At 38.8% G+C, this 26955-nt stretch overlaps 1 protein-coding gene across 4 annotated transcripts in view; it reads left to right on the top strand.

Moving 5' to 3' along the window:
• CycE (cyclin E) overlaps window positions 1-26955 on the top strand; it is a 104268-nt gene that overhangs the window by 19830 nt on the left and 57483 nt on the right. For all 4 annotated transcript variants that reach the window (XM_067146314.2, XM_067146315.2, XM_067146316.2 and 1 more), the window contains exons 2-6: window positions 14686-14755; window positions 19464-19518; window positions 19630-19683; window positions 25018-25157; window positions 25241-25445. In XM_067146314.2, coding sequence (XP_067002415.2) covers window positions 14742-14755; window positions 19464-19518; window positions 19630-19683; window positions 25018-25157; window positions 25241-25445 — 468 coding nt within the window. In that variant the 5' untranslated portion in view covers window positions 14686-14741. The remainder of the gene's footprint in view (window positions 1-14685; window positions 14756-19463; window positions 19519-19629; window positions 19684-25017; window positions 25158-25240; window positions 25446-26955) is intronic.

Below are 26955 nucleotides of genomic sequence, written 5' to 3'. Positions count from 1 at the left end.
GAAATGCAGGATTTAAAAGGATATATACAAATATTATTTCCTCACAGCCTCCCTTTCTGGTTCATTAGTATAATTACTTGAAGTGTTTTGGTGTTCTTGTCACACCATTTTATTACACCCAAGCTGTATGTGATAACAGTACTATATATTTACTGACAAACTGGGGTTATGTGAATTCAGGGAAGCCTTCTGTATTGGCAGTCTGGTCACAAATTTTTTCGCACTTTACCTTGATGGTGGTGATTATTATGGGATTTGATTTCACTGTAGCAATCTGGGAGCCTTTGGGGAATTTTTGATATGTCCAAAGAATGTCTAGCAATGAACCTAAGACTCTCGTACCTCTGTACAAGATGGACTTGCTTCCTTGGACAGTATCAATGAGGAGTATCACTCTCTATCAACTTGGCTAGATTTTCATTACCGAGCTCGATAGCTGCAGTCGCTTAAGTGCGGCCAGTATTCAGTATTCGGGAGATAGTAGGTTCGAACCCCACTGTCGGCAGCCCTGAAAATGGTTTTCCGTGGTTTCCCATTTTCACACCAGGCAAATGCTGGGGCTGTACCTTAAGGCCACGGCCGCTTCCTTCCCACTCCTAGCCCTTCCTTGTCCCATCGTCGCCATAAGACCTATCTTTTTCGGTGCGACGTAAAGCAACTAGCAAAAAAAAAATTTTCGTTGGTCAGAATTGACCTTGTTGGTATCGGCAGATTGTACAGCAAACCAAAAAGTACTGAATAACATATTACATTGCTAGATTGTGCTGAAAACAAATTGCTCAAGTGGTTTGTTCTAGCAAGTTTTCTTTGTAACTGATGCTGTCACGTGCTAACTCCTTAAAAAAAGGAACTTTTTAGTATATTCTAGCTGACAGTGCTCTTTAGGAAACTCAAGAAAACTATTATAATATCGTCAGATATCTCAAACGAATTAAGAACTCCAGTAAATTCCGGTATAGACTAGTTATAAAATTTTCTAATCCTAACTCATACATGAATTATTAGAATTATTATTATTGATACACAAAGTAGTTTAAATGGACAAATAATTATGTTATAGAACATTGTTTTCTCACAATTTACTTATTGTGACAAGATCTGATATTTAGAGTTGCAGATTATATCTCTCCATATATGGTTGGCGTCAGGAGAGTGCCCATTAATCTGTACTTTTAAATCCCCAAGACTAGGGTTTTTTAAAGCAGTCATTATTAATTAAGCTATTGAATGCACCTTTCCCAAAAATAATTTAAATATATCTTAAGACCTATGCAGCTGTTTTTTTTTTTTTTTTTTTTTTTTTTTTCTCCTTGATATTTTAATTGAAAGGGAATGACACAACTTGTGTTTACAATGTGAAAATGCATTGTTACGCTTTGTTCCTGCAGGTACTATGGCAAGTCAAAATCTTATGTTTGAGGATAAATAGTACTCTTTGAAAGTTAGGCAGTGACCTTTGTTGTGAGGGTAAAATGAAACCCTGATGAGATTATCAGGGTGTCTTTAATCTTGGAAAAAAAATTAAAGATGTCAGTCTTTTTGAAGAACAAAGATATAGGCTAAAGATGGCGAAGTGTCATGAAGGTCTCGTAGAGGTGTTACTGTCAGTCATAGTTTCAATGGTTGACCAAAAGATGTCTGGCTCCATGGCTAAATGGTTAGCTTGGTAGCCTTTGCTCACAGGGGTCCCGGGTTTGATTCCTGGCAGGGTCAGGAATTTTAACCATAATTGGTTAATTCTCCTGGCATGGGGACTTGGTGTATGTGTCGTCTTCATCATCATTTCATCCTCATCACGACGCGCAGGTCGCCTACGGGAGTCGAATCAAAAGACCTGCACCTGGCGATCCAAAGTCCTCGGACACATCTCGGCCCAAAGCCATACGCCATTATTATTATTATTATTATTATTATTATTATTATTATTATTATTATTATTGTTGTTGTTGTTGTTTGAGTCATCAGTCCATAGACTGGTTTGATGCAGCTTTCCATGCCACCCTATTATTATTATTATTATTATTATTATTATTATTATTATTACTACCAAAAGATATTTGATAGAAAAGATGGAAGAAAGGAGCTGGGCACAAGTTAGTGCCCGGTCATGACTGTGGTCCCATAGTCCCATGTTCTCAGCGAGTAAACCCAAGGGAGGTATTATACTGCCACAATACTCCTTCAGTGTTGCCCGATAGATAGCAATGACTTGATCCCTAAAAGACTTTTGTAGTGAATTGCTGCGGTGCTTTGATTCAGAGAGTTAATAAAAACAAAAAAATATGGCTGGTAACTTTTGTAAGTAACAAATCAGGTGTTCAGTTATTGCAGACAATTTTGGGAAGTTTTCCTGGAGTTCTTAATTCTTAAGAATGTCTATTCTGTTACGCTGTTTGCATTTGGGCTGAGAGTGGGGTCTATATTGTGTAAGGCCACCGCAAAATTGAACAGTACATAAGGATGGCAATATAAAGGTATGCTAAGGGTTCGTTCTATGAGGAAGTCTTCAACTTTTAAAATAAGAAAAAAGAGCTTCTCTAACAACCACCAAGGAGCAAAAGGTACATTTGGCACATCATGAGAGGTGAACGATATGAACTTCTCCAATTCATCGAGGGGAAAAGTGAAGGGCACCAATCTGTGGGGAGACAGAGGAACTCCTGGCTTCGAGCCTTCCACCACTGGTGTGAACGAACTTCTATTGAAATCTTTTAAGCCACTGTTTCGCTTGTAATCATAATCCATTGGATCACCAACCTTCGTAGGGAGACAGCATCCTGAGGAGGAGGAGGAGAAGAAGAAGAAGGGTTCCTCAGCGTTTCTGTAAAAATTCATTAATCATGGCACTGACTGAAGTGTTGTTTTCATATGGCTGACTTGGAATTCTATAAATCTTTTGACGTCCCATTATGGCTTTAACAGATTGTTTTAATGACAGGTACAGTAAAATTTTGGGTGTATCAAAATGGCATACATATTTTGAACTAGTTATTTCTTGACTATCATACGTATATCATAGTGGTATGTTAAGTGACAAACATAATTTAGGCAGAATCTACTAATATCAATATCCTAGCCAATACTATTAAATATGATATGATGTGGGTAGAATAATCAGAGAACACATATTTTGTGAGGTAAGTATCTCCACAAAATACTCATAACATCTTCAAAGCTTTTCTGACATCCTAAACCATTGCAAAAATTTCACCTTTAATTCTGTAAACATATCCATAAAAGTCCACGATTGTACCTTGCACAGTTCTCCACCTACTCAGGGGACAACCAACTTTTTTTTGTAAGATTGTGATGAAGATGAAGCACATGGGACACATTGCTTAACCCCTCCTTTTGGAAGTCAATCTGTTATAAGTAAAGAATAGAATACACTGTCTGCATATAATATTTCCTTGCTACTCTTCCTTCAACGAAGAATAATTATACCTGTCTATTTCTAGAACCTTCATTAGCTATAGGTATAATCCTATGAAGTTGTCCCACTGCACCAGCTTACCCACCCTTCTTACCTTCACAAGAAACCACATCTCTCGGCTTGTGTTGAAGATGCAAACAAGGTTGAAATGGGGTTTATTTTCAGTACTGTATAGTACACTTATATCCTGTAGTTGCATAAAGGACAGAATCATAGGCAAAGGTAGGATACACATACTATAGAGAAGGCTCAATCATAGGTAAATTCTGTTTCCCATACTTGTTCAAAAACTCCCTTTTCCATAGGTGAATATATATTATGGTTTGTTGTAGGAATAGACATATCCATTCGCACATTGCATTTCCTGTGTGTTTCATGAATCTGTCTTAGATTCTGGATAGAATATGAAATTTGCATCACACTTCTCATTCTCATCTGGATCACACAATCCGTTAGCCATTCTTGTTACAAGAGTCTCTCTTCCGTAAGTTAAGAGTGGTACATGTTATCTATTCTGTATTTGTATAGATAAGTTTCAGTACATATTTTGTCTTGCACCCTTGTTACAGAATAGGTTCAGGATAAAATTTATTTAGTTTACTCCACACTTATTATACGATTGTCTCTACTTTAAGTAAATTCATATCCTCATCCCAAGGTAATGCAGCTCTTCTCAGGGAAACCCCCTGATGGTGGTGAGCTGCATCGCTCCTGTATCCGACCATGGTCGGATTAGGTTTTGTGTGTGTCAAATACTGTATCCAACCTTAGTCGGATTTGAATTCACGCCATCTTTGTACATTCAAGTTTTCCAGTAGATAGCGGGGAGATGAACATTTTTACTACAGACAACTTGCGGGTAATTTCCCGCGCTGTGGGCTTTGTGATCTAAGTAAACACATGCTAGTCTCGAGTTCTCTTATCTGCGCAGTTGAAAATCAAGTGGCTCTGATTGATGTAACGAGTAGATATGGCAAGTAAAGAATTTATATCTCTCGAGCAAGTGACCAACTTATTGCAATCTGAAGATTCGGGTGATCTCATTCCGGAATTAGATTCTAGTGATAGTGAAAATGAGGAGGCAGAGACTTCTTTATTTCGCACTGACAATGACTTATCAACCTTTTCTGGCGAGTCGCCAAGTTATCATCCCCCTTTACCAAAGTTCGTGGCCAATGCGGGTTTGAATGTTGACGTTCAAAACAGTGACGATGTGATGTGTTTCGTCAATAAATTTTTATCAGTGGATTTTATCACACATGTTTATGTTCAGACAAATCTGTACGCAGAACAGGTAATTAGTACCGCGCCATGCCCATTCACAAAATATTCAGTAATGCTGACATGGAAAGCTGTTTCATTGTCAGAAATGAATCAATTTTTGGGACTAATGTTCATTACTGGTATTATTAGGAAGCCAGATATAAAAATGTACTGAGCGGAGGATTGCACTTTTGAAACTCCAGTTTTTGTAAAACAATGCCTAGAAACCGCTTCAAAAGTACAATGTCCTTCCTTCATTTCAATGACAACAGGCAGCACGTCATTGCAAAGAGGCTGTAAAAAATTAGGTCAATACTATTACAGCTTAGTGACCAGATTCCTTTAGTGTAAACCCCAGAGCAAAACCTGTCACTAGATGAAGGAATGCCGGCCTTCAATTCCACTGTGGCATCTAAAAATTGCCGGGCTGCGAGAGGCAGTGCCGCGCACGGAGCTGGGAATGAATGTGTTTACTACATACCAGACCTCCTATTCAATTTTCCTATGGTAGAGGATAGTATGCAGAGAGTGCATAAACTATCCTCTACCAACAGGAATCTAACCCACCTCTAAGAGGACATCACCTAATTGTGCTCCTTGTTGCACAAAGTTCGTTCTACCATAAGTAAGGATTAGGTTTACATATTCTATTCTTGTCTGACTCATTGGCTGAATGGTCAGCGTACTGGCCTTCGGGTCAGAGGGTCCCGGGTTCGATTCCCGGCTGGGTCCTGGATTTTAATCGCTTCTGATTAATTCTTCTGGTTCGGGGACTGGGTGTTTGTGTCCGTCCCAACACTCTCCTCTTCATATTCACACACTACACTACCAACCACCACAGAAATGTGCAATAGTGATTACATCCCTCCATATAGGTTTGGTGTCAGGAAGGGCATCCGTCCGTAAAACAGGGCCAAATCTCCATGTGCTATGCACTTTGCACCTGCGACCCCACAGGCGTGGGAAAAGCGGCAGGAAAAGAAGATTCTATATCCTATTCTTGTATGCGGGTTCTCATGGATAGAAGGTAGAATACTCATTCATTATCGTGCTTTTGTTACAAGTGTGTTTTAACTCTAAATAAAGGATAGAGTACATATTACGATCTTATTCTTGTTATGAAGGTCTTAATACTTTTTTCTGTACTCTAATCTTGTTACAAAGGACTTGTCATAGGCTGAAGTCAGAATAAGCATCCTTTAATCTTGTTACAAAGGTCTTCTTATCATAGACACAGGGTGGAATACATATTCCCCATCCTATTCCAGTTACAAATGTCTTGCGGGTCTAAGGCGGTAGGGGATGTAATGCATATTCTGTAATCTATTCTTGCTATCATAGGCAGAGTGTAGAATACATATTCTTTATCCTGTTCTAGTTAGGAAATTCTTGTTATAATAGGTAGAGTCCCCCTGTAGGTGGGGGCGGTAGAATAACACACACGGTATCCCCTGCCTGTCGTAAGAGGCGACTAAAAGGGGCCCGAGGGGCTCTGAACTTTGGAGCGTGGGTTGGCGACCACGGGGCCGTTAGCTGAGTCCTGGCATTGCTTCCACTTACTTGTGCCAGGCTCCTCATTTTCATCTATCCTATCCGACCTCCCTTGGTCAACTCTTGTTCTTTTCCGACACCGACGCTATTAGGTTTGCGAGGGCTAGGGAGTCGATTTTCACGCCCTTTGTGGCCCTTGTCTTTCTTTGACCGATATCTTCATTTATCGAAGTCTCGGATCCCTTCTATTTTTCCCTCTGATTAGTGTTATATAGAGGATGGTTGCCTAGTTGTACTTCCTCTTAAAACAATAATCACCACCACCACTAATAGGTAGAGGCTAGAATGCATAATCTATAATCTTAATACAAAGGTCTTTCTATCATAAGTTGAGGGTAGAACTTTGCTCTGCGTCTTAAGAAGAAAATCTCGTCTGTTCACGAGACTTCTCTAATAATGAAGTAATGAATTTCAGAATGCCTTACTGTTGATCTATAGTAAATGGTACTTCCATTCATCACTAAATGGCTCACTGTGCGCTAGCCTTCTGAGCTCCAAATAAGATGCTTCTCGTTCCATTGTACATGTTCGTTAAGTAACCAGCAAGGTCATCAGACTAATCAGGTACAAATGCAGTAGAAGTAGTACTTAAAAACAAAATAAAGTGGAGCGAAAAACTAAAACTAACAGGATAGAAAAATAGAACAGCTGAAGATGGAAAGAAAACTGTAGCAGAAAAGCATAAGGAAAATGAGTGCGAGTCAGGTGGGAGGAGGCAGAAAGGAGGACGTACTACAGTGAGGTTGAAGATACGGGAGTGAAAAGAAGTTAGAATAAAACAGTAACATGTGTATACAGATAATGAAAGTATTACCTGAACACACAGCCTAGAGTGAACCATCTAGTGATAACATTACGAATTTGGAAAACACGGAAACGAAATAAAAATAGTGAAAGGATAGGGAAGAGAACTACATACATAAATCCTTAATGGCTAGCAGCCACATATTACTTAACTGGCCCTCCCGCCTGACTCGCATTAATTTTTCTCGTTTTTTTTGTGCTATAACCATTTCTTTTAAACTTCAGCTCTATTTTGTACTTCTATCCTGTTAGTCTTTTGTTGCATTTTATTTTTATTTATTACTTCTACAGCATTCATCCCTATTTCATCTGATGACGTTGCTGTTTACTTTGCATGCTCATAACGGTGAAACAAGAAACATCTTAAATAGAGCTCGGAAGGCTATCACACAGCGAGCCATCTAGTGACTGAATTAACGTACCACTTACTATAGACCAATAGTAAAGCATTCTTAAATTCAAAACTTTATTATTAGAAAAGTATTGTTCCTGAACAGATGAGTTTTTCTTCTGAAGACATGAAGCAAAGTTCTCTGTGAAACGTAAAGAATTTTACCTTGTATTCTGACACGGCAAAAGCCCAAAAGCTTATTATCACGTCGACATAGAATAGGGATTTCATCCTCCACTTATAGCAAGATCTCCATATGATATAGAACGTGTATTCTATCCTCTGCCTACAGTAAGATGTCCATAACAGGAATATCCTATACCTATGATGATACAAAGTCCTTTGTAACGGGAACAGGATATATACAGCATGAATTCTTCTTTCTACATGCAAAAGCAAGACTTTCATAACAAGAAAGGGAAACAGAATATAAATATTACCTGTTATACAGTAACTTCATTACAGAAATGATATATAGAATATTTTTCTATCCTCTGCCTATGACTGCAAGACCTTCATAACAGGAATGCGATACGATATGCACAGTATTCTCTCTTCAACCTATGATAGCTTATGAAGGACTTTTCTGTCTCACATGAAAGGTAGAATACATATTGCCGGGCTGAGTGGCTCAGACGGTTAAGGCGCTGGCCTTCTAACCCCAACTCGGCAGGTTCGATCCTGGCTCAGTACGGTGGTATTTGAAGGTGCTCAAATACAACAGCCCCGTGTCGATAGATTTACTGGCACGTAAATCCTGCGGGACTAAATTCTGGCACCTCGGCGTCTCCGAAGACCTTAAAAAGTAGTTAGTGGGACGTAAAGCAAATAATAATATTATTATTAGAATACATATTCTGTACCCTATTCTTGTTATGGAAGTCCTGCTATATCTTTTATATATCTATATCTTACTCTATATCATACTGTTGTTATGGAGGACTTGATATCATAGGTAGAGGATATATTCTGTTTCTGTTGTGCTGAATTGTTATAATAGACAGTAGAATATATATTCTTCTGTATATCCTATTTACTTTACGCAGGTCTTGATATAGGTAAGTGTGGACTAACGATCCTGTATTGTTTTATTGTAGCGAGGTTTGGCTATCGTAAGTAAGCGGTAGAATACATATTCTATATCCCATTTTTATTAAGAAGGTCCTGCCAGTGAAACGTAAAGAATTTCATCTTGTTTACTGGCACGGCAAAAGCCCAAAACCTTATTATCCTGTCTACAATTATGGGCTGAGAAAGCATCACTCTAAATATTCTTTACCCTCAATCAGTCATAAATGAGGTGCATTTAGGGCTGTCACCCTATCAGTTGTTTACCTAGCTTTTCCTGAAACGTTTTCAAGGAACTTGGAAGTTTATTGAACTTTTCCCTCGATAATGTATTCCACTCCCTTACTTCTTATCCTATAAATGAATATTTGCCCCAATTTGTCCTCTTGGATTCCAACTTTTTCTTTGTATTATGATCTTTCCTACTTTTAAAAGCTCTGCTCAAGCTTATTAGTCTACTAACATCATTCCACGCCATCTCGCCAATGACGTATTGAAACATTGAGCATCTAGTCTCACCCCCTGTGGGTGGGGGATGCAGATGAATACACCCACGGTATCTCCTGCTTGTCATACAAGGTGACTAAAAGGGGCCCAGGGGCTCTCAACTTCGGAGTGTGGGGTGGCAACCACGAGACTCTTAGCTGAGTCCCGGCATTGCTTCCACTTCTGCTAGGCTTCTCACTTCATCTATCATGTCTGACCTCCCTTGGTTAACTGTTGTTCTTTCCTGACCCCGGCAGTATTAGGGTATTCGAGGCGTAGGGAGTCTTTTTGTTTTCACGCCCTTCGTGGCTCTCGTCCTTCTTTTTCCGGTACTTCATTTTTCAAAGTGTCAGATCCTTTTCTTTTTACCTTCCTGTGGGTGGGGGACACAGATAAAGAATACACCCACAGTATTGCCTGCCTGTTGTAAGAGGCGAATAAAAGGGGTAAACGAGGGATGATGCTTTTGGAACCATGAGACAATCTGGGATTGGTACCATTACGCAATTAACACCATGGGTCAATTTTACTTGCGATTAGTACTTCTACATGTGTGTGGTTGTGCTCTCTCGTAGGGCAATAATCACCAGGCAAGTTGGCCGTGCAGTTCGGGGCACGCAGCTGTGAGCTTACGTCCGGGAGATAGTGGGTTTGAACCTCACTGTTGGCAGCCCTGAAGATGGTTTTCCGTGGTTTCCCATTTCCACACCAGGGAAATGCTGGGCCTGTACCTTAATTAAGGCCACGGCCACTTCCTTCCCACTACTAAACTTTTCCTATCCCATCGTCGCCATAAGACCTATCTGTGTCGATGCGACATAAAGCAAATTGAGATCAATAATCAGTACTACCTGAGGAACCCGTACCGCTACTGCCTCCAGCTGGGTCTGTGATTAGTATCATCGGGGGAAGATTACAATGGGAGTAGTACCATTATATGAAGAACACAGTGAGTCTGTTGTCTGTGACTAGTGCCGTTATATGTGAGATACCCTGGGTCTTCATTATCTGTGATTAGTTACACCATTCGAGGAACACCATGATTCTTCATTACCTGTGATTAGTACTACTATAGGAGAAACAGCATGGTTTTGCTTTACCAGTGATTAATAATATTATGAGGGGCCGGTGACCTGGATTTTGGACCCCTTTGGACAACAAGCATCAGCCCAGAAAATAAGGCATTGTGAATCGGATCCACTGATTGTTTTGGCATGATCATTCGTTTTACATTCTAGTCAGTGGCTACATTTTGAAGTTTTAGTTTTAATTTTATTGCACCTCGTATCATTAGGGGCCGATAACCGAGCTGTTAGGTCTCTTCAAACAACAATCATCAGCATCTAGTCTCCTTTCTCCCTACTCTTGTTGTGAAGATCTTGATCCCCTAGGTAGACAATAAAATACATACTCGGCGTCCCGTTCCCGTTACAATGGTAATGTTTCCATAGATGGTAGAATACAAATTGCACGTCCCATTTCTACTTGGAAGGTCATGCTATCATAGACAGGTATGGGTATTCTATGTCCCATTCCATTCATGAAGATCTTATCTTAGATAGAGGGTAAAATACACATACACATACATATCCCACGTCGTTCCATCTTAAGCGATGGGTCGGCAAACGAGGGTAAAATACATTATCTATATTTCAGTTACGAAGGTCGTGTTATCGTAGGTAGAGTATAGAATACAAAATTCTATACCGTAGTCTTGTTATAGCTACAGGATAGAATTCATACCTATTGTATATTGTTACGTCTTCAAAAACTGCTGTGTGATAATTATTTTTTTTAAAATTTTTTTTTTTAGAAATACTGACCCACGTCACATATCTTATCAAGCGTGAGAATTCTTTGACTTTCTCGCACAGCATTGAACCTTAAGTGATAGACCCTTATCAGCCAAAATTCTAAGGAAAATATTTCACAGCATTTTTCACAGGTCCGACAACGGTATGTTGTTGGTAAGATCTTTCTATCGTGGGTGGGGGATACAATACATATTCTATATCCTGTTGTTGTTGTTGTTTTTTTTTTTTTTTTTTTTTTAGGAAAATGTTATCATACGTAGAGGATAGAATATGTATTTGATACACCTTGATTGTTAAAACATCTTGTTATCATAGTATAGAATACATATTCTGTGTCCTATTCTTGTTATGTAAATCTTATTATCGTAGGTAGGTGATATAGTTTATTCTGTATCCCATTCTTGTTATGGGTGTGTTGTAATTGGTAGAGGGTGGATAACATATTCTGTTACTGGTGCACGAGTGCTACAACCATGCTCTGACTTGCCAAAAAATACTGCAAAACACACTACTCGAGCCACACCATTAAAGAGGACACTAAGCCTACATAAGTTAAACTGCACTGGACCCAAAGCTAATATGGTAAATACTCTTGTGAGCAATTGAATTGGAGATACCTGTTAAGTAGTGTATAGCTCACCCGTTAGCGATGATGATAGTGGTGATGTGGCTCTGCATGGACTCCACAAGACACCAGAAGTGTTGGGGAGTCATACCGATCCATGATTGCTGCATAGCCTCCCATAATCCACAAAGATTGGTCGAAGCAGGGTCCAGGGCAAGTTCATCCCTCTTGACAGCATTCTAGACGTGCTTAATGGGATTGAGATCGGGGCTCCTCAAAGGCCAGACAATCATCTTCACATCCATGAAGTCTTCATCAAACCAGTCAGCCATAATTCGGGAGTGATGGGGTGGGGTATTGTCTTGCTGTAGGTACAGGTCCCCTGCAGTTGACCAGCAAGGGACATTGTTAGATGTACTAGGAGTTCCATTTCATCCCACATGAACAGTCCCCATATGAGAATACCACCACCACCACCAGCCTGAACCATACCCTGCTGGCAAGAGGGATCCATTGCCTCGTGGTTGACAATGCACTCATACCCGGCCATCGGCGTGAACCAACTGGTACCTTAACTCATCTGTCCAAAGTCCAATGGTGGTGTTTCTTTGCCCATATCAGTCGTCGTGCCTTGTGATGGGTGTTGAGCAGAGGTACCCTTGTGGGATGCTTGCTTCTGTACCCCATGGCGAGAAGATGGTTCTGGATGGTATGGCTGCCTACTCGTCATCGTTGTCCAGCATTGAACTGATGAGTGATCTGCTGCACTGTGGCCTGTCTATCCGCTCTTACCATCCAAACTAGCCAACGGCGACCCCTAGCATCAATGCATTGTACACCAAGAGAGAAGACCATGGTGGCCACGGTTTTGCCTGAATCCATCTACTGCCTGATACAGTGGCCTTGGAAAGCCTGGTGCCTGCACAGCTACAGAGATGGAGCGACCTGATCTGGCACTGACAGTCTGACTGTGATCGAATGAGCTGACTTCTGGTGTCTTACCCATAAGTAGTCAACTGTTACTCATACACCTCCTGCGTGGTTTGATGCCCTTGCTTTTATATACACCCCGTCTCCCGTTACATTCACCGGTCTAAGCACTGTGCGGTTTCTCTACTATGGCTGCTATCTCCAATTATTCAGTTGCTCATCAGTCTACCTTACGTACTGTAATATACAGGATCATTTATTTCTGATATTCATCATACCTAGCAGTTGTAAAATTAGTATTTCCTTTAGCACAAGAACTATCTCCACCAATCACGCTGTTCCTCCAAGTGTTCGGAATTAAAGAGAAGTAGACGGCAATAGTCCCCTGAACTGTCTCATTATATCTATTGAACTTGTGCTGTGATCCTGTTCTTCAGTCGTTATGTCTTGTCACTCCCTGTAAGTGGAGGACGCAGACGATGAATACACCCACGATATCCGCTGCCTGACGTAAGAGGCAACTAAAAGGGGCCCCAAGGGGTCTCAACTTGGGAGCATGGTTTGGCAACCACGGGGCCCTTAGCTGAGTCTTGGCATTGCTTCCAATACTTGTGCCAGGCTCCTCACTTTCATCTATCTTGTCCGATCTCCTTTGGTCAACTCTTTTCCGACCCCGATGGTATTAGAGCATTCAAGGCCTAGGGAGACTTTCATTTTCACGCCCTTCATGGCCCTTGCCTTTCGTCTGCTACTTCATTTTTCGAAGTGACAGATTCCTTCTCTTCTCTCTCTACCCCTGTGGGTGGGGGACGCAGACGAAGAATACACCCACAGTATCCCCTGCTTGACGGAAGGGACGATCAACGGATGATTGTATTAGAACCATGAAACTACTTGTGATTAGTACCATCACACAGGGAGCACCATGGGTCGCCTTCACTTGCGTATAGTACCACTATGTTAGGTAAACAACAGGTTTGTGATTAGTAGCAGCAGAGAGTGGCTTCAGTGTGGGTTTACAGTACCTGTGATTAGTACCGCTATATGTGTGACATCGTGGGTCTGCATTACCTGTGATTAGTATCACTATATGAGCGACACCATGGGTCTGTGTTGCCTGTGATTAGTACCCACTATGTGAGGAACACCACGAGAATACTGGTGCCCGTGATTGGTACACCTAGCTGTAGAACACCATTGGTTTGCGTTGCCTATGAGTTGGGCCATTATGTGAGAAACACCATAGGTCTGCGTTACCTGTGCGACGTTCGATACTTGTGAGTAGTACCATAATGTGTGGAACGCTGTGAGTCTATGCTACTTTTGATGAGTACTGCAACATGACAAATACCATGGTTCTACTTTACTAGCGATAAGTAGCATTATGAGGGGCCGTTGAGTTGGATTTTTGACTCCTTTAGACATGTCATCGTTTCAAGAATGTGCATTAGAAGCAGTCTCTTGGTCAGTAATACTATTGTTTCAGATATTTTCTGGGAAGGTGGGGCATTGTGGGTCGGATCCACTGATTGTCTTAAATTCATATTCATCCATGCATTCTTCATCACCACGTTTTGAATTCTGTTCAGTGGATGATTTTGGACTTCTGAGTTGTCATTAGACTTAGTGTCATTTCGTTCCATTAGGGGCCGATGACCTAGATGTTAGGCCCCTTTAAACAAGCATTTTTTGTCTTGTCTCTTTCCTATAGGCTTCTTTTTCAAACACTACCTTTTTCCATCAGGGTTAACAATCTCTTTAAAAAGGAAGTAAATTGTATATTCTAATCTATTCTAATCCCTATTGGTTACCAGCAAAGAATGGACGGAAGGCTGGTATCTGGTTTAAATGGCACATGCAGCTCACCTCCAGTGCGGGTGTGCCTGAAAAAGAGCTGCACCACCTCAGGACGAAGACACAAGTTTTGTCCGGCTCCATGGCTAAACGGTTAGTGTACTGGCCTTTGGTCACGGGGCTCCCGGGTTAGATTCCCGGCAGGGTCGGTAATTGTAACCATAAATGGTTAATTCCCCTCTGGGACTGGGTGTATGTGCCGTCGTCATCATTTCATCCTCGTCACGACGCGCAGGTCGCCTGTGGGTGTCTAATCAAAAGACCTGCAGCACACCTCTCCGGTCACACACCATTTCATTTCACCAGGAATGCAGTTCAAATAAAAAGGCATCCTGAGGTCTACAGTAATTTTTTTAAACCATAGAAGTAGTCTTTGTGATGTTAACGTCTCCTGTAAATTGTAGGGAATTATTTCATTATTCCTCATTCAAATTATGTAGAATTGTTGTATTTCTTGATGATGACAGTGATGACTTGTATTCTATAATGTAATAAAATGTTTATTGTTCATTCTTTATATTTTCAGCATCACTTCTTGTAGAAGAGTTCTAAGAAGGCCTGACTGCGTGGGACTTCATCACAATGCCACTACCAACGTAAGTTCTTACCCTGTGCTATTACACCTGAAGTTGTGTTACAGAGATAGAAGTATTAATCATTAAAAGTTTATTACCAATGATTCATGAAAATTTGGGAATGTATGAATGTATGAAAAGAACATTTTTGGCATTTTGAATTGTAGCAACTTCATTTTTAATGGCTTGGTTTGTCTTGTAGAGCTCAAAGTAAAATTTACTTCCTATTACCACTCTCGTATATTAAGTTCTACAATGTTTAAAACTTCTCCATGATTAGTATTGTGGTAAGATGCTACTTTTTCAGCAAAATTCATGGGATTATACTGCTCAAAGTACTCTTTTTCATATCTAGTGTGCCTCCAGTATTACACTATGATGATATAACTAATTGCTCTGAAGAATGATATGGTTAAAATCTGTAGACCAACAGATAAGAATTGTAGCTTACTGTTCATCCACCGACTTTGTGACCGTTACAGTTAAAAACACTGCAAGAAACTGATCTATCCCCGTTATGAATAATAACATTTTCCTGAAGATGAAACATGACTAGGAAGCCCATAGGATGAAGGGGACCAGACCAGTGGATTCGGTACTGGACTGTTCGAAGGTCATAAGGGTTTGATCCCGGCTATGAAAGTAGGCATGACTTGAGATACTATCTCAAAACTACCTTGTTTTTCTTTCCTTATTAATTTCAGTTCTATTCCTCTCCTAAAAAAAAAAAAAAATGTATGTATGTAATTTGTCATTCATGTTTAAATATTGGTACATATGTTGTTTTATGCTATGCTGACATCTGAGCTGTGTCTATTAGTTGCATGCTTAAGAACTGGGCAGAGTTCCTCATAAACATGCAGGTATATACAGGGTGAATAAGAAATATGGCTACACATTTGGGCACATTGTTTGATGGCTGTATTATGACTTGCGGAGAAGAAACTCTTGTTGGAAAGGTAGTTCTTCAAACTAAAGAATAATACATAGCTTTGCCCAATTGCCTCAAACTCCTTGGCTCTCCTGTAAGATTTGTATTCCATACAATCCTTCCCATCTAGTCATTACCCGAAGTGTAATTGATCCACATTTTGGAGGTAATTGTTGTGTAACTCTAGGATTCTGTGTAGTATAATTATGATATTTTTGTCAATTAATATCTCCATTCACATGGAACAGACCTTCCTCGCAAAAGTGGAGTTTGTGTAGCCTAGATTCGTTTTCGCAATTCCTTGTGGAACAAATACACACAGTTCCAGTCTCTGTCAGGATCATCCCCTTTTAGTTTGTGCATACAGAGCAGTTTGAAGAAACGGTACTTCTCAAAGCATGGCAGACTGGACTGACATGGATACCAAGTTCATGTGGCACCCTGACGGGTCAAACTAAGTATTTTAGATGTTGAGCACCATTTTGGCATGACGATGTAAGCTGAAGTCTATGACTCCTACCTAAAGTGGGTAAATGAAGTTTCAAGTTTAATATACCAATCATCATTTCCATCTGCAGTGTACCGTAATTTACAGCATTTACTTCAAATGTATAGGCATATTTCTGATATGCCCTGTCTATAAAATATGTTGGGAGTGGTACTACATATTACAGTATTTGTAAATGAAAGGTGAACACAAGTTTTTGTGGACAGAATTCTAGTTGAACATACTTCTGTTTTCTTTATGATACGACTCAGTTATAACTTCATTACAGTCAAAACAATACAGTACTAGGGCAACATGTATAAGGTAAGTTAGTTTCGTAGTGTTAATTTATAATTGTTGAATTTCTAACACTAACAAGAACTTTTGTTTAGAAGGAAGCCATTATTTTTCATTGTCTACTCAGAATATAACTTGTAAGTTTTTCCAGTCGTCGAAACACAAAATATAACCCTTAGAACACTATAACATACGTGTAAAAAAAAAAAAATTATAAAAAATAAATAAAAAAATAAAATAAATAAATTAGTAACAGAGTGACACATTTTATTCTAAAAGTACATCCTCATATTTTATTAAATCACTTTAATACATGCGTATATAAGTACAGTATTGTTTACGTTGTGTAAACTTGTCAATGTGAATTGGTGATGATATGAACAGGCATGACAAATAGAAGTCAGCTATTGATATTTCAGTAATTACTGAGTGAGTTGGCTGTGCGGTTAGGGTCGCGTAGCTGCAAGCTTGCATTTGGGAGATGGTGGGTTTGAATCTCTCTGTCAGGTAAGCCCTGAAGATGGTTTTCCGTGGTTTCCCGTTTTCACACCAGGCAAATGCTGGGGCTGATAGTTAATTAAGGCCATGGTTGCTACCTCACTACCCTCCCAGTTCTACCCCTTTTCCATCCTTGAATCGCTGAAAATCTTCAATGTGTAAGTGTGACATTAAACTACTGCAAAAAAAAAAAAAGAAACCACACTTTTGTGAATTTGAGAAAGTTTTCTGTACTTATCTTTAAAACCAATTCTAGCTTCACATCTGTGATCTCTAGTGCTCTAGTTCGGCTGATTTCAGATCACTGGCCTCGATTGTGGCTTGCCAACACAAGCTGTGTGTAGGGGAAGGCAGAGAGGGGGTTATCACTGTTTAGCAGGGAGAGAGAAGTGCCGCATGGCTATAGTCTATTTGTCTTTTTGTGTAAAGAAAATTATTGTGCAGCAATGAATTAAAGAGTACTCTGTATGACTATTTTCAATGATAAAACTGTCTTGAGTGGCATGCTGCTACCTAAATTCATAAATTTAGTACAGGTAGGTATAACCCAACCCACCGTTCCAGATGTACTTGTGTCAGAGTAACCTCCAGTGGGATTATTTAAAAGCTAATGAAATTTTTTTTTTGCTAGTTGTTTTACGTCGCACCGACACAGATAGGTCTTATGGCGACGATGGGACAGGAAAGGGCTAGGAGTGGGAAGGAAGCGGCCGTGGCCTTAATTAAGGTACAGTCCCAGCATTTGCCTGGTATGAAAATGGGAAACCACGGAAAACCATTTTCAGGGCTGCCGACAGTGGGGTTCGAACCTACTATCTCCCAAATACTGGATACTGGCCGCACTTAAGCGACCGCAGCTATCGAGCTCGGTCTAATGAAAAATAGTGTGAAATGTTTTTACTAAAATTTCTTAACCAACCTGCTATCTAAAGGCATCTTATACTGGAGCAGTTAAATAGATGACGTGTCGTGTATATATAACAATGGTCACAAATGTGCAGCACTTGCTAAACACACTGAATTCCTTACACAGGTCATTCAGATTCACGTTGGACCTTGAACTAACAAGATCAATTTTTAGACATCACAATCAGGACTGAATACCATGATATATAGAGCAATATCCATATCATTGAGCACAACAGATTTCAAAAGCAAAATGGACAATGAAACAAATCCGAAAAGAAAACAACCACCCACTGACACAGTAGATTGACTATAGAGGAAATAAAGAAAAAATGCCAGAGAAACTACACCTGAAAACAACAAATGCACAATAGCCAACATTTTCAAAAAGCAGGGTCTATAAATAGACTTCAGAACAACACGCTACAAAGCCACACCAGCAAATGCAACCTAAACAAAAATTACCTTTTACCCAAATGAAGAGTTTATGAACTCAAATGTCAAGAACCAAATTGCAATGCCATGTATATAGTACAAACAAAAACATTTCCATATCTTGTACAAACAACACAAGAATGTTGTTAGATAAATTTGGTATTCAGTCTTCGGAGAAAACGGTTAAGACAGCTCCCGCCATTTTACAGACATTAATGCAGATCTTCATCATTGTTACACGTCACAAGGAAAGCCAACCAAACCAACCTCAACAATCGCACACATCTGAAAAAATTCCTCCTCCCCCCCCCCCCCCCCTTCACAGTACTAAATTAAAAATGTTGATATAACAACATATCACACTATTTTTCATTATCTTGTAATTAATCCCAATGGAGGTTACTCTGATGCAATGTAGTCTGGGACATGGGTTAGGTTATACCAGTCTGTAGTAAATTCTATGAATTTAGGCAGCAGCTAACCGCTCAAGACTGTTTCATATATTTATTATTATTTTAACACTCAAAATAGTCATACATACTCTTTGAATTATTGCTGCACATTAATTTCTTCCAAAAATCATCATTCATTCATTTTTTAATACACATAAAGTTAAATAGAATACACCCACGTAACATAGCACTTCTGTCTCCTGCTGAAGAGAGTTGCCCCCTCCACCTTCCCCTACCACCCCTGTGTACACGTTTGAGTTAGGAGTCCACCTGTAATCAGTCCAGCTGGAGCCCTGGGGATAACAGACATGGGGCCAAAGCTGGTTTTAAAATAAGTACAGAAATTTTTTTCAAATTTACTACATTGTTACTAATGGCCTTCTACATTCATATAATTTGTCACACTTGTTCATAATATCACCACTTCACAATCCTTGCGAAGTTTACCCAGCATAAACAATATTGTACATATATAAGCACGGTTAAAAGTGATTGGATTGAATCTGAGGATGATGTAGAATTAAACCTGTCATTCTGTTCTTAATTTTTTTTTTTCCTACAGGTATGTTAGTGTTCTAAAGGTATATTTCATATTTCGACAGACTGAAAAAACTTAAAAGTTATGTTAAGATCATTTTGGGTTGGTGGTCATTACATTCTGTACAAATATTTTAAAATAGAAACTATGAAGATTTTGTAGTTTTATTTCTTGTCTCTTTTTAGTCACCATGGAACTCGACCATCTTTGCTCAAGAGGAAAAGGACATACTCAGATGAGGTCAGCAGAATGTTTTTTCTCCTCTTGCTTCTTTCTTTTTCTTTCTTTGTTTCTTTCTTTCTTTTCCATCAAAGAAATATCTCATATTCATTAAGTTTACTCTTTTTGTAGGAGCAGGAGAACAACCCACCACCTTGTGAACCTCAAGGCAGCCATGTACTCGAGGTTTGTTCCATATTTGTGTTTAAGGTCTTGTATTACTTTCATTCTTCGTCTGGTGTTAAGATTCTTGAAATCAGTTAAGATGTGGTTCAAGATAAGCAGTTGATCTGCTCATAAAGGACCTGCAATGAGTTATGTATCATATACATTGATGGAGATGCTGTATGTGTAGTATGGAATAATTTTTATAACTGACCGAGCGAGTTGGCTACACAGTTGGGGTTACGTAACTGAACTTGCATTTAGTAGATAGTGGGTTCGATCCTCACTGTCGGCAGCCCTGAAGATAGTTTTCTGTGGTTTCCGATTTTTGCGCCAGGCTGTATTAATTAAGGCCACAGGCACTTTGTTCCTTGTCCTCGTCCATCATTGACATTAGACCTGTCTGTGTTGGTGCAATGTAAAACAGATATTAAAAAATTATACAATTAATCTGACATGTCCTGTCTAATTATCTCATACTTCCATGATGCTTATCTACTACATTAACCTAGATTGGTTTCAGAAGATCAGTGTAATAATAATAATAATAATAATAATGTTTTAACAAAGGAACAAAGTGACAAATGAAGTCGTATATATTTAAAGATATGAACATGCTCATCTTCATTCACTGCTATCTTCAAATAGACACTCATTGAGAGGCTGCCTTGACAGATCTTCAATCTTGGTTTTTATTTATTTATTGCGACTTTTGTAGTGGCGAAGTCAGAATGCCTGAATCTCACTTGCACTTCACCATATCAAGTCATCTCATTTTACAACCTTTATATATACACAAGATAGATATGAGAACCTCCGTGGCTCGGGTGGCAGCATGCCGGTCTCTCACCGCTGGGTTCCGTGGTTCAAATCACGGTCATTCAATGTGAGATTTGTGCTGGATGAAGCAGAGGTGAGACTTTTTTTTCTGGGTACTCTGGTTTTCCCTAAAATCTTTCATTCCAGCAACACTCCAGTATCATTTCATTTCATCTGTCGGTCATTAATCCTTGTCCCAGCGAAATGCGACAAGCTTGGGCTACCAGCACAATTCCTATCCTCGCCGCTAGATGGGGTCTTCACTCATTCCATTCCTGATCCGGTCGAATGACTGGAAACAGGCTGTGGATTTTCATATGTACACTTACATGAACTTGTAATCTAACATAGTTGCATTACACTGTCATTTCATATGCCCACTCACATGCTTAGACATGCCTAGAAGAGTTCAAATAGTCTCCATCAACCAGTATAAATATCTGTAATCCAGCAATCTCTTTCTCTCATGAAAACTCTAGTTGCAGCATTTCACTGGCTAATGGTGTATGTGTGGAAAATGGAAACTTAAGGCACATTTATGGTTTCACGTAAGTGCTGATATTTTGGTTTATGTATTTTTTATTCTTTCCTGCTGGCACATAATTCTTGGGAATATACAGCTGTTGAAGCAGATAGGTAAGCCTTGTTTGATAGATATGCATTATTTTGTGTAAACCAAAACAGTAAAAGTATGTATTTTGATTGAAATGTAGAGGATAATATTAAAGCTGGGTTTTTAAGACTCGGGACATGCGAGGTACAAGGTCTATGCTAAGTACTACCTTCCCAAGGATGTTACAAGGCAGCTCTGTGTGATTCTGTTTTATACTTAAATTTCTTTAGGTATCTGAAAAATATAACATAAAAACATGTTAATTGAACCTCATTTGTGCGTAATCAATTTACACTAATTCGGTGTTCATTCATCATGATAATTTTCATCTCCTCTTCAGTACTTGTATTCCATTCCAGTCTTTTTCTTATATTGTTCTTGACAGAGACAATTCATCTTGCTCTGGCCCTCCCTCTTGCCCTCTTTCCCCTCTATCTTAGCCTCCAACACTTCTTTTAAGACGTATTCATTTTCATTAAACGCAGTTTATTTTGTACGTAACAAAGTCTAAATACTGTCATATGAATTTCCTGTTATCAAACCACAAGCAAGTTGGAAATGCGATCCTTGTTGGTGGCAGGACTTGAGCTGCAGATGTCGGAGGGATGCGGTGTGGTAGTGTAACAAAGGTTGTGGAAAGTGATTGGACGACATTTAGTGAAAGAGAAAGATTACAAGACAGTTGATTTGCACGTAACAAAGTTAAAATAGTACCGTATAAATATGAATTTCCTGTTATTACTGAATACAGGTGAATTAGAAATGTGATGCATTACTGTCGGGATTGGTGGCGGCGGGACTTGAGTTGCAGGTATCGGAGGGGTGCGGTGGTGTAGCGAAGGCCATGTGAAGTGACCCTATGGCATAATACTGAAGTAGAAAGAATACATGACACGTGTTCTGGACATAGGACACACTTCCATTCTGACTGTAAGTAGGTTATGAAAAAGAGATACTTTAAAATGATGCTGATATTGCCACATTGAGTAATAAAAACTGCAGTTTTATCAGTGGAAATTGTATTTCGCTCTCAGTCGACCACTGAGAATGGATGGAGAAAAGTTAAACATTGGACAAGAAAGTGAAATTTATACGAGACGTTGACAATAATCCACATAAAACTAGAATTGAAATGCTGGAGATGTAGGAATTGCCTATACCTCACCTTTTTTTTATTAACATATTCATTAACCGCATGCTCCATTACAATGTAAGTAATACTACATGCATTAGTGTTATTTTTGTAGTCGTGATTACATTTACTTACGTGTTTGATTTTAGTGTGTCTAGCCTAGATACATGTTACAGTTATTTAAGTGATAGTGTTCTTTCTTGACATGACTATGCCCTACATCAGATTATCAAAATTGATGCACTTCACAAATGGTTTAAAGAACTTGAAATATTTATCTATAAGTTCATTCTTGCTTGTAGGCCAGTGGCCTCATGAGTTGAATACATTTGTCTTCAGGTTTATCCTTTCGTGTTTTAATAATTCACACTCATATAGGATTTGGTCCACACTTTACGTTTCTTTGCCTCACCGACACGTTGAATGCTCTTGGATTTTAAATCTATGCAGATAGGTCCCTATTTTTCTATGCCTTGTCATCATAACCGTCATACTGTGGCTTAAGGAAATTTTTGAGTCAAGTCTCGCTTTAACACTCGGAAAATAAGCTATCGTTATTGATCCATTGGAAGTTTCTCTCCGCTCTTCTTCCCACAATTGTGAACTCTCATTCAATACCTCTTTTACTGCACCACCAGGAATTTGATAGAAAGTCACTTCTAGGTCTGTCCTGCTGACTGCTTGTTTTGCCAGTTGATCAGCAGTTTAGTCGCCTTCTGTGCCGACATGAGCCTTAATCCCATGAGAATTGTATTCCCCAGTTTTGTAGTTGCAGGTCTCTCATCTTCCTTCTGATCTCTTCTACGAAATTTTTGCTTTTTCCATTGTTTTTTAGTAAGTCCATGGTTATTTTACTATCAGTGTAAATAATTGCTGCTCTCGCTTTTCTATTTACGTGCTTGAAGTCTTGTAATTTTTCCAGGGCCTTCATTATTGAGTATTGTTCTGCTTGATTACTGGAACAGGAATTGTGTAATTTGAATTGGTATTGTTGAGGAGGTTCATGGTGACTACAGAATTATTCCAGATCCAACTCCAGCGTCACTTTTGCTTCCATCTGTATAGACTTGAATGGGTAGTGTTTGTCATTGATTTTGTCCTGTATTTTAACCATTTGAGCTTGGTGTGATCTGGAATCAAGTTTCAGTGTCTCTTTTCCCACTACCATTTCTCCAGTCCGTTTTGTTATGTCATAGTGCCTGGCAATCTCTCCAAGTTCTATCACGATGGGAGTTAATCCGGTTATGACACATAGTGCCTCATGTGATGTTATACGGTAGGCCATAGCTATTTTAATGTTTATTAGTCGTGGGACTCTTCTTACTTTCATTGCATCATACGACTTGGTTGTGGATTGTATCCATAATGGTATTCCATAAGACAGGATAGGTAGAATAGCTCCTTTATATATAATCTTCATAATGTCAGGGTGAAGTCCCCATTTTATTTTGGCATACTTCGAGAGCATGAACAGGTTTCGAGCATTTACCAGTTACGTATTCTATGTGCTGGTCGAACTTAAATCTGTTCTCTATAATGACTCCAAAATATTTTATGGTGTTTACTTCTTTCATTGTCTTGTTATTTAAATATATTTGCAAATTCTGCCTGACGCTGGATCTCTTGTGTGTTATTACCATTGTTTGATATTTCTGCTCATTAAACACAACTTTTTGTGGAGCCCAAGTTGATATTTTACCCAGTTCTACATTTGCATTATTTTCTGTCTCCAATTTGCTCTTTCCTTTGACTAGGATGAGCACATCATCGGCAAATGCTGTCGCCTTCATGCACTCCTTGTACATCAGATTTAAAAGCAAGTCGTACTGGATGTTCCAATATCCCGGTTTGCAGCACGAACCCTGTGGACATCCTTTACTTATGCGTCTTTCTATGACACTCAAATTGGCTTTCAGAATGCATCTCCTCTCACTGAGATAGCTTTGCGTGAGTTTGTAGAGGTTTTTAGGGCAGTTGAATCCTTTCAGTGCGTTCAAGATCCCAGGCCACCAAGCTGCATCAAAGGCAACGTTCTTTTCATTTTTGAGTTATCTTCAACAAACTGCTTGACTGCCATTGTATCGACTCTTCCAGTTTGTGGCATGAAACCATACTGGTTTCTGTGTTAGTAGGCCTCTGGAGTTAATGTGGTGCATTATTCAATTTATGAGGAGCTTTTCTAGCACTTTGGCCACTACATTCAATAGACTTATTGGTCGATATATAGAAACATCATCTATTTTCTTTTCCATTGTTGCAAGGGTTCGTTTTCTATAGTCCTCTGATACCTTTTTCTTAAAGCGTTTAATTTTTTCCTCATTAGGGTGAGCTGAGGTACCTACCAAGGAACTGCCCTGTGTTGAGCTATTTTCGTTGTAGCTTGACGAGTTTTGAATGATTTAGAACAGGTTGGAGTTACCATGTTTTGAAATTTGCACAGCCATTACTTAAGGAATTGCTGTTTTAGACTAATTTTTAAAAATTGGGTACAAATTCAACAATGCTGTTATATTAAGAGTTGTAGGTAAAATTATGTTGTTAATTAATGTCTTTGATCTTATTTTGTAAAATAGAGAAAATTATTTTAATAATTATGAGATAATATTTAAACCTGATGTGTAATTTTTAGTCATACGTCAATTCTGCTGTTCAGCTTGGTATACTATAAATGAGGTTCAGCTGTAAATGTCATGCTCTGCAGTAATTGTACTTTTCATTAGAACCTGTGGTTGTAGTTGTTCAAGTATTCATGTCCACAGTACTTTTATTAATGATTGTATTTCATATGTAGCAGTGGGATGTGCCTGCGGAATGTGCCCAAATTATGTTCAGCCCAGATAGTATCGCCAGTTCCGAATTGTGCTCCGAGAATGAACCGGCCAGTGGACAGCAAACTCCCTTGGATTCGGAAGGCAGTCAGTCGGGGAACCAGTAAGTAATGTGTGTTGTTATATAATGAAATGTGAGAAATGGGAGATACTCAGTACTGTATATTTATATAATGAAATTTTTAGGTGTCCAATTATCCATCCACCAATCTCGTGTCATGAGAGGTTATCACCTATGCCATTGTTGAATTGGGCAGACTCCAAGGAGGTGTGGGAACTTATGTGCCACAAAGATATTATGTCTATGGGTGAACGTGATGAAGAAATGTTTCTCAAGCATCCCTTCCTTACTGCTCGCATGAGATCCATCCTCCTAGACTGGCTCATTGAGGTAATTTAATTTATTTATCAGAGTTTGTAACTTTGAATCTGTGATATTTTTCAGTGCATCACGAGATATTACTTCACTTTATTCAAGTAGTCAGATGTGGATACAATGAGATGATTGTAAAACCAAATTCCATTCCTTCAGGTTTGAACTTAGGCACCTTAATTTGTATCTTTAGTGTAGTATCCATAGTTATTCACTTTGTTTGAAGAGGACATCACTGTAAGTTATTGGACTCTCGTATATGTGAATTGGGTTGATTTTCTAGAATGTCCATTGCCTCTAAATGAACAAACAGATAGTCGAACATTATTAACCAAATTTATGGCATTTTCTATAGCAGATGTTCTGAACATTTTTTATAGTGAGCACAAAGTTTCTAAAAATATCTTTTGCATAATCCGCGTTGTCTGTAGTTCAAAATATATTTACAGCATAATTCTCTCAATTTTTTTTCTTAGAATGCTATAACCAACTTTTCAGGTGTGAGAATTACTCCAGTAGTTGGTACCAACTGGGAAAATGTTTATGCGTCTACTTTGTGTCTTTCTGTTCATCTGCCAGACAACTATGGCCACATTTTAAGGATCACATTCTGCTTGGGTAATGACGTACAATCAGTATGTTTCAAATGACATACATCAGTTTTTTAACAAATATAATTTTTCCTATTCAGAATCTAGTTCCACTGCCGTTTTACAGCTCATAAAGTACACAACAAACTTGGTGTACGTTGATCTTAGTCTATATTCAACAAGTAGTGTGGTTCATGATTTGAAATGTATTAAATCATTAAACATAGTACACATTACCAAATATATGCAAATAAAATGTTTGTTTTTTAAAAATCTGGTGACGAAAAGTTGGGGTGTGTGTATTATTTGCGTCAAGAATGGTACAGTGCTCCTGACATACAAAAATCTGGAAGTATTTTTCTGCCCACTGTGTTGGAGGCTCTGTCCTTGCCCTAACTGAGAAGTGTGCCACATACATAGTGCGTCATTTGCTTGACATCAGTTCAAGTATTAGCATGTGGTGTGGGTTCTTGTTACAGAGTTTATTAACTTAACCATTGTTGTGTGATTTTTTTTAATGGACCATATTGACTAATATTTCTACACCAATAAATATATCTTTGATAATTATAAATCAGCCTTGTCGATACCTAGAATTCCTTAATTATTTTTTAACACCTCATACACCGTACATGTTTGGAGGACCTTACTGTCCTCTTCGTCAGCTGTATTTCTCTCTCTCTATTAATTATCTCAGAGACCTCTTTACTTATTATTAAACATCTCTTAATAGAAATCTAATGTGCCATAATTAAAATAAAATATATTATGAATGTAAAATAAAATTGTAAATAGAATAATATAGTTTTAGTGTTCTTTTATGACATTTATAATATATTTTAATTATGACATACCGTATTTCACGGCATAATCGTCGCACTTTTTATACCAAAATTTTCGAAAAAAATTGTAGGGTGCGACCATTATACGATGAATAT

The sequence above is a fragment of the Anabrus simplex genome, chromosome 4, assembly GCF_040414725.1.
Source record: "Anabrus simplex isolate iqAnaSimp1 chromosome 4, ASM4041472v1, whole genome shotgun sequence".
In the NCBI taxonomy this organism is placed as follows: domain Eukaryota; kingdom Metazoa; phylum Arthropoda; class Insecta; order Orthoptera; family Tettigoniidae; genus Anabrus; species Anabrus simplex.
The sequence above is the reverse complement of the archived record's forward strand: the minus strand, read 5'-3'. Positions and strand labels throughout refer to the sequence as shown.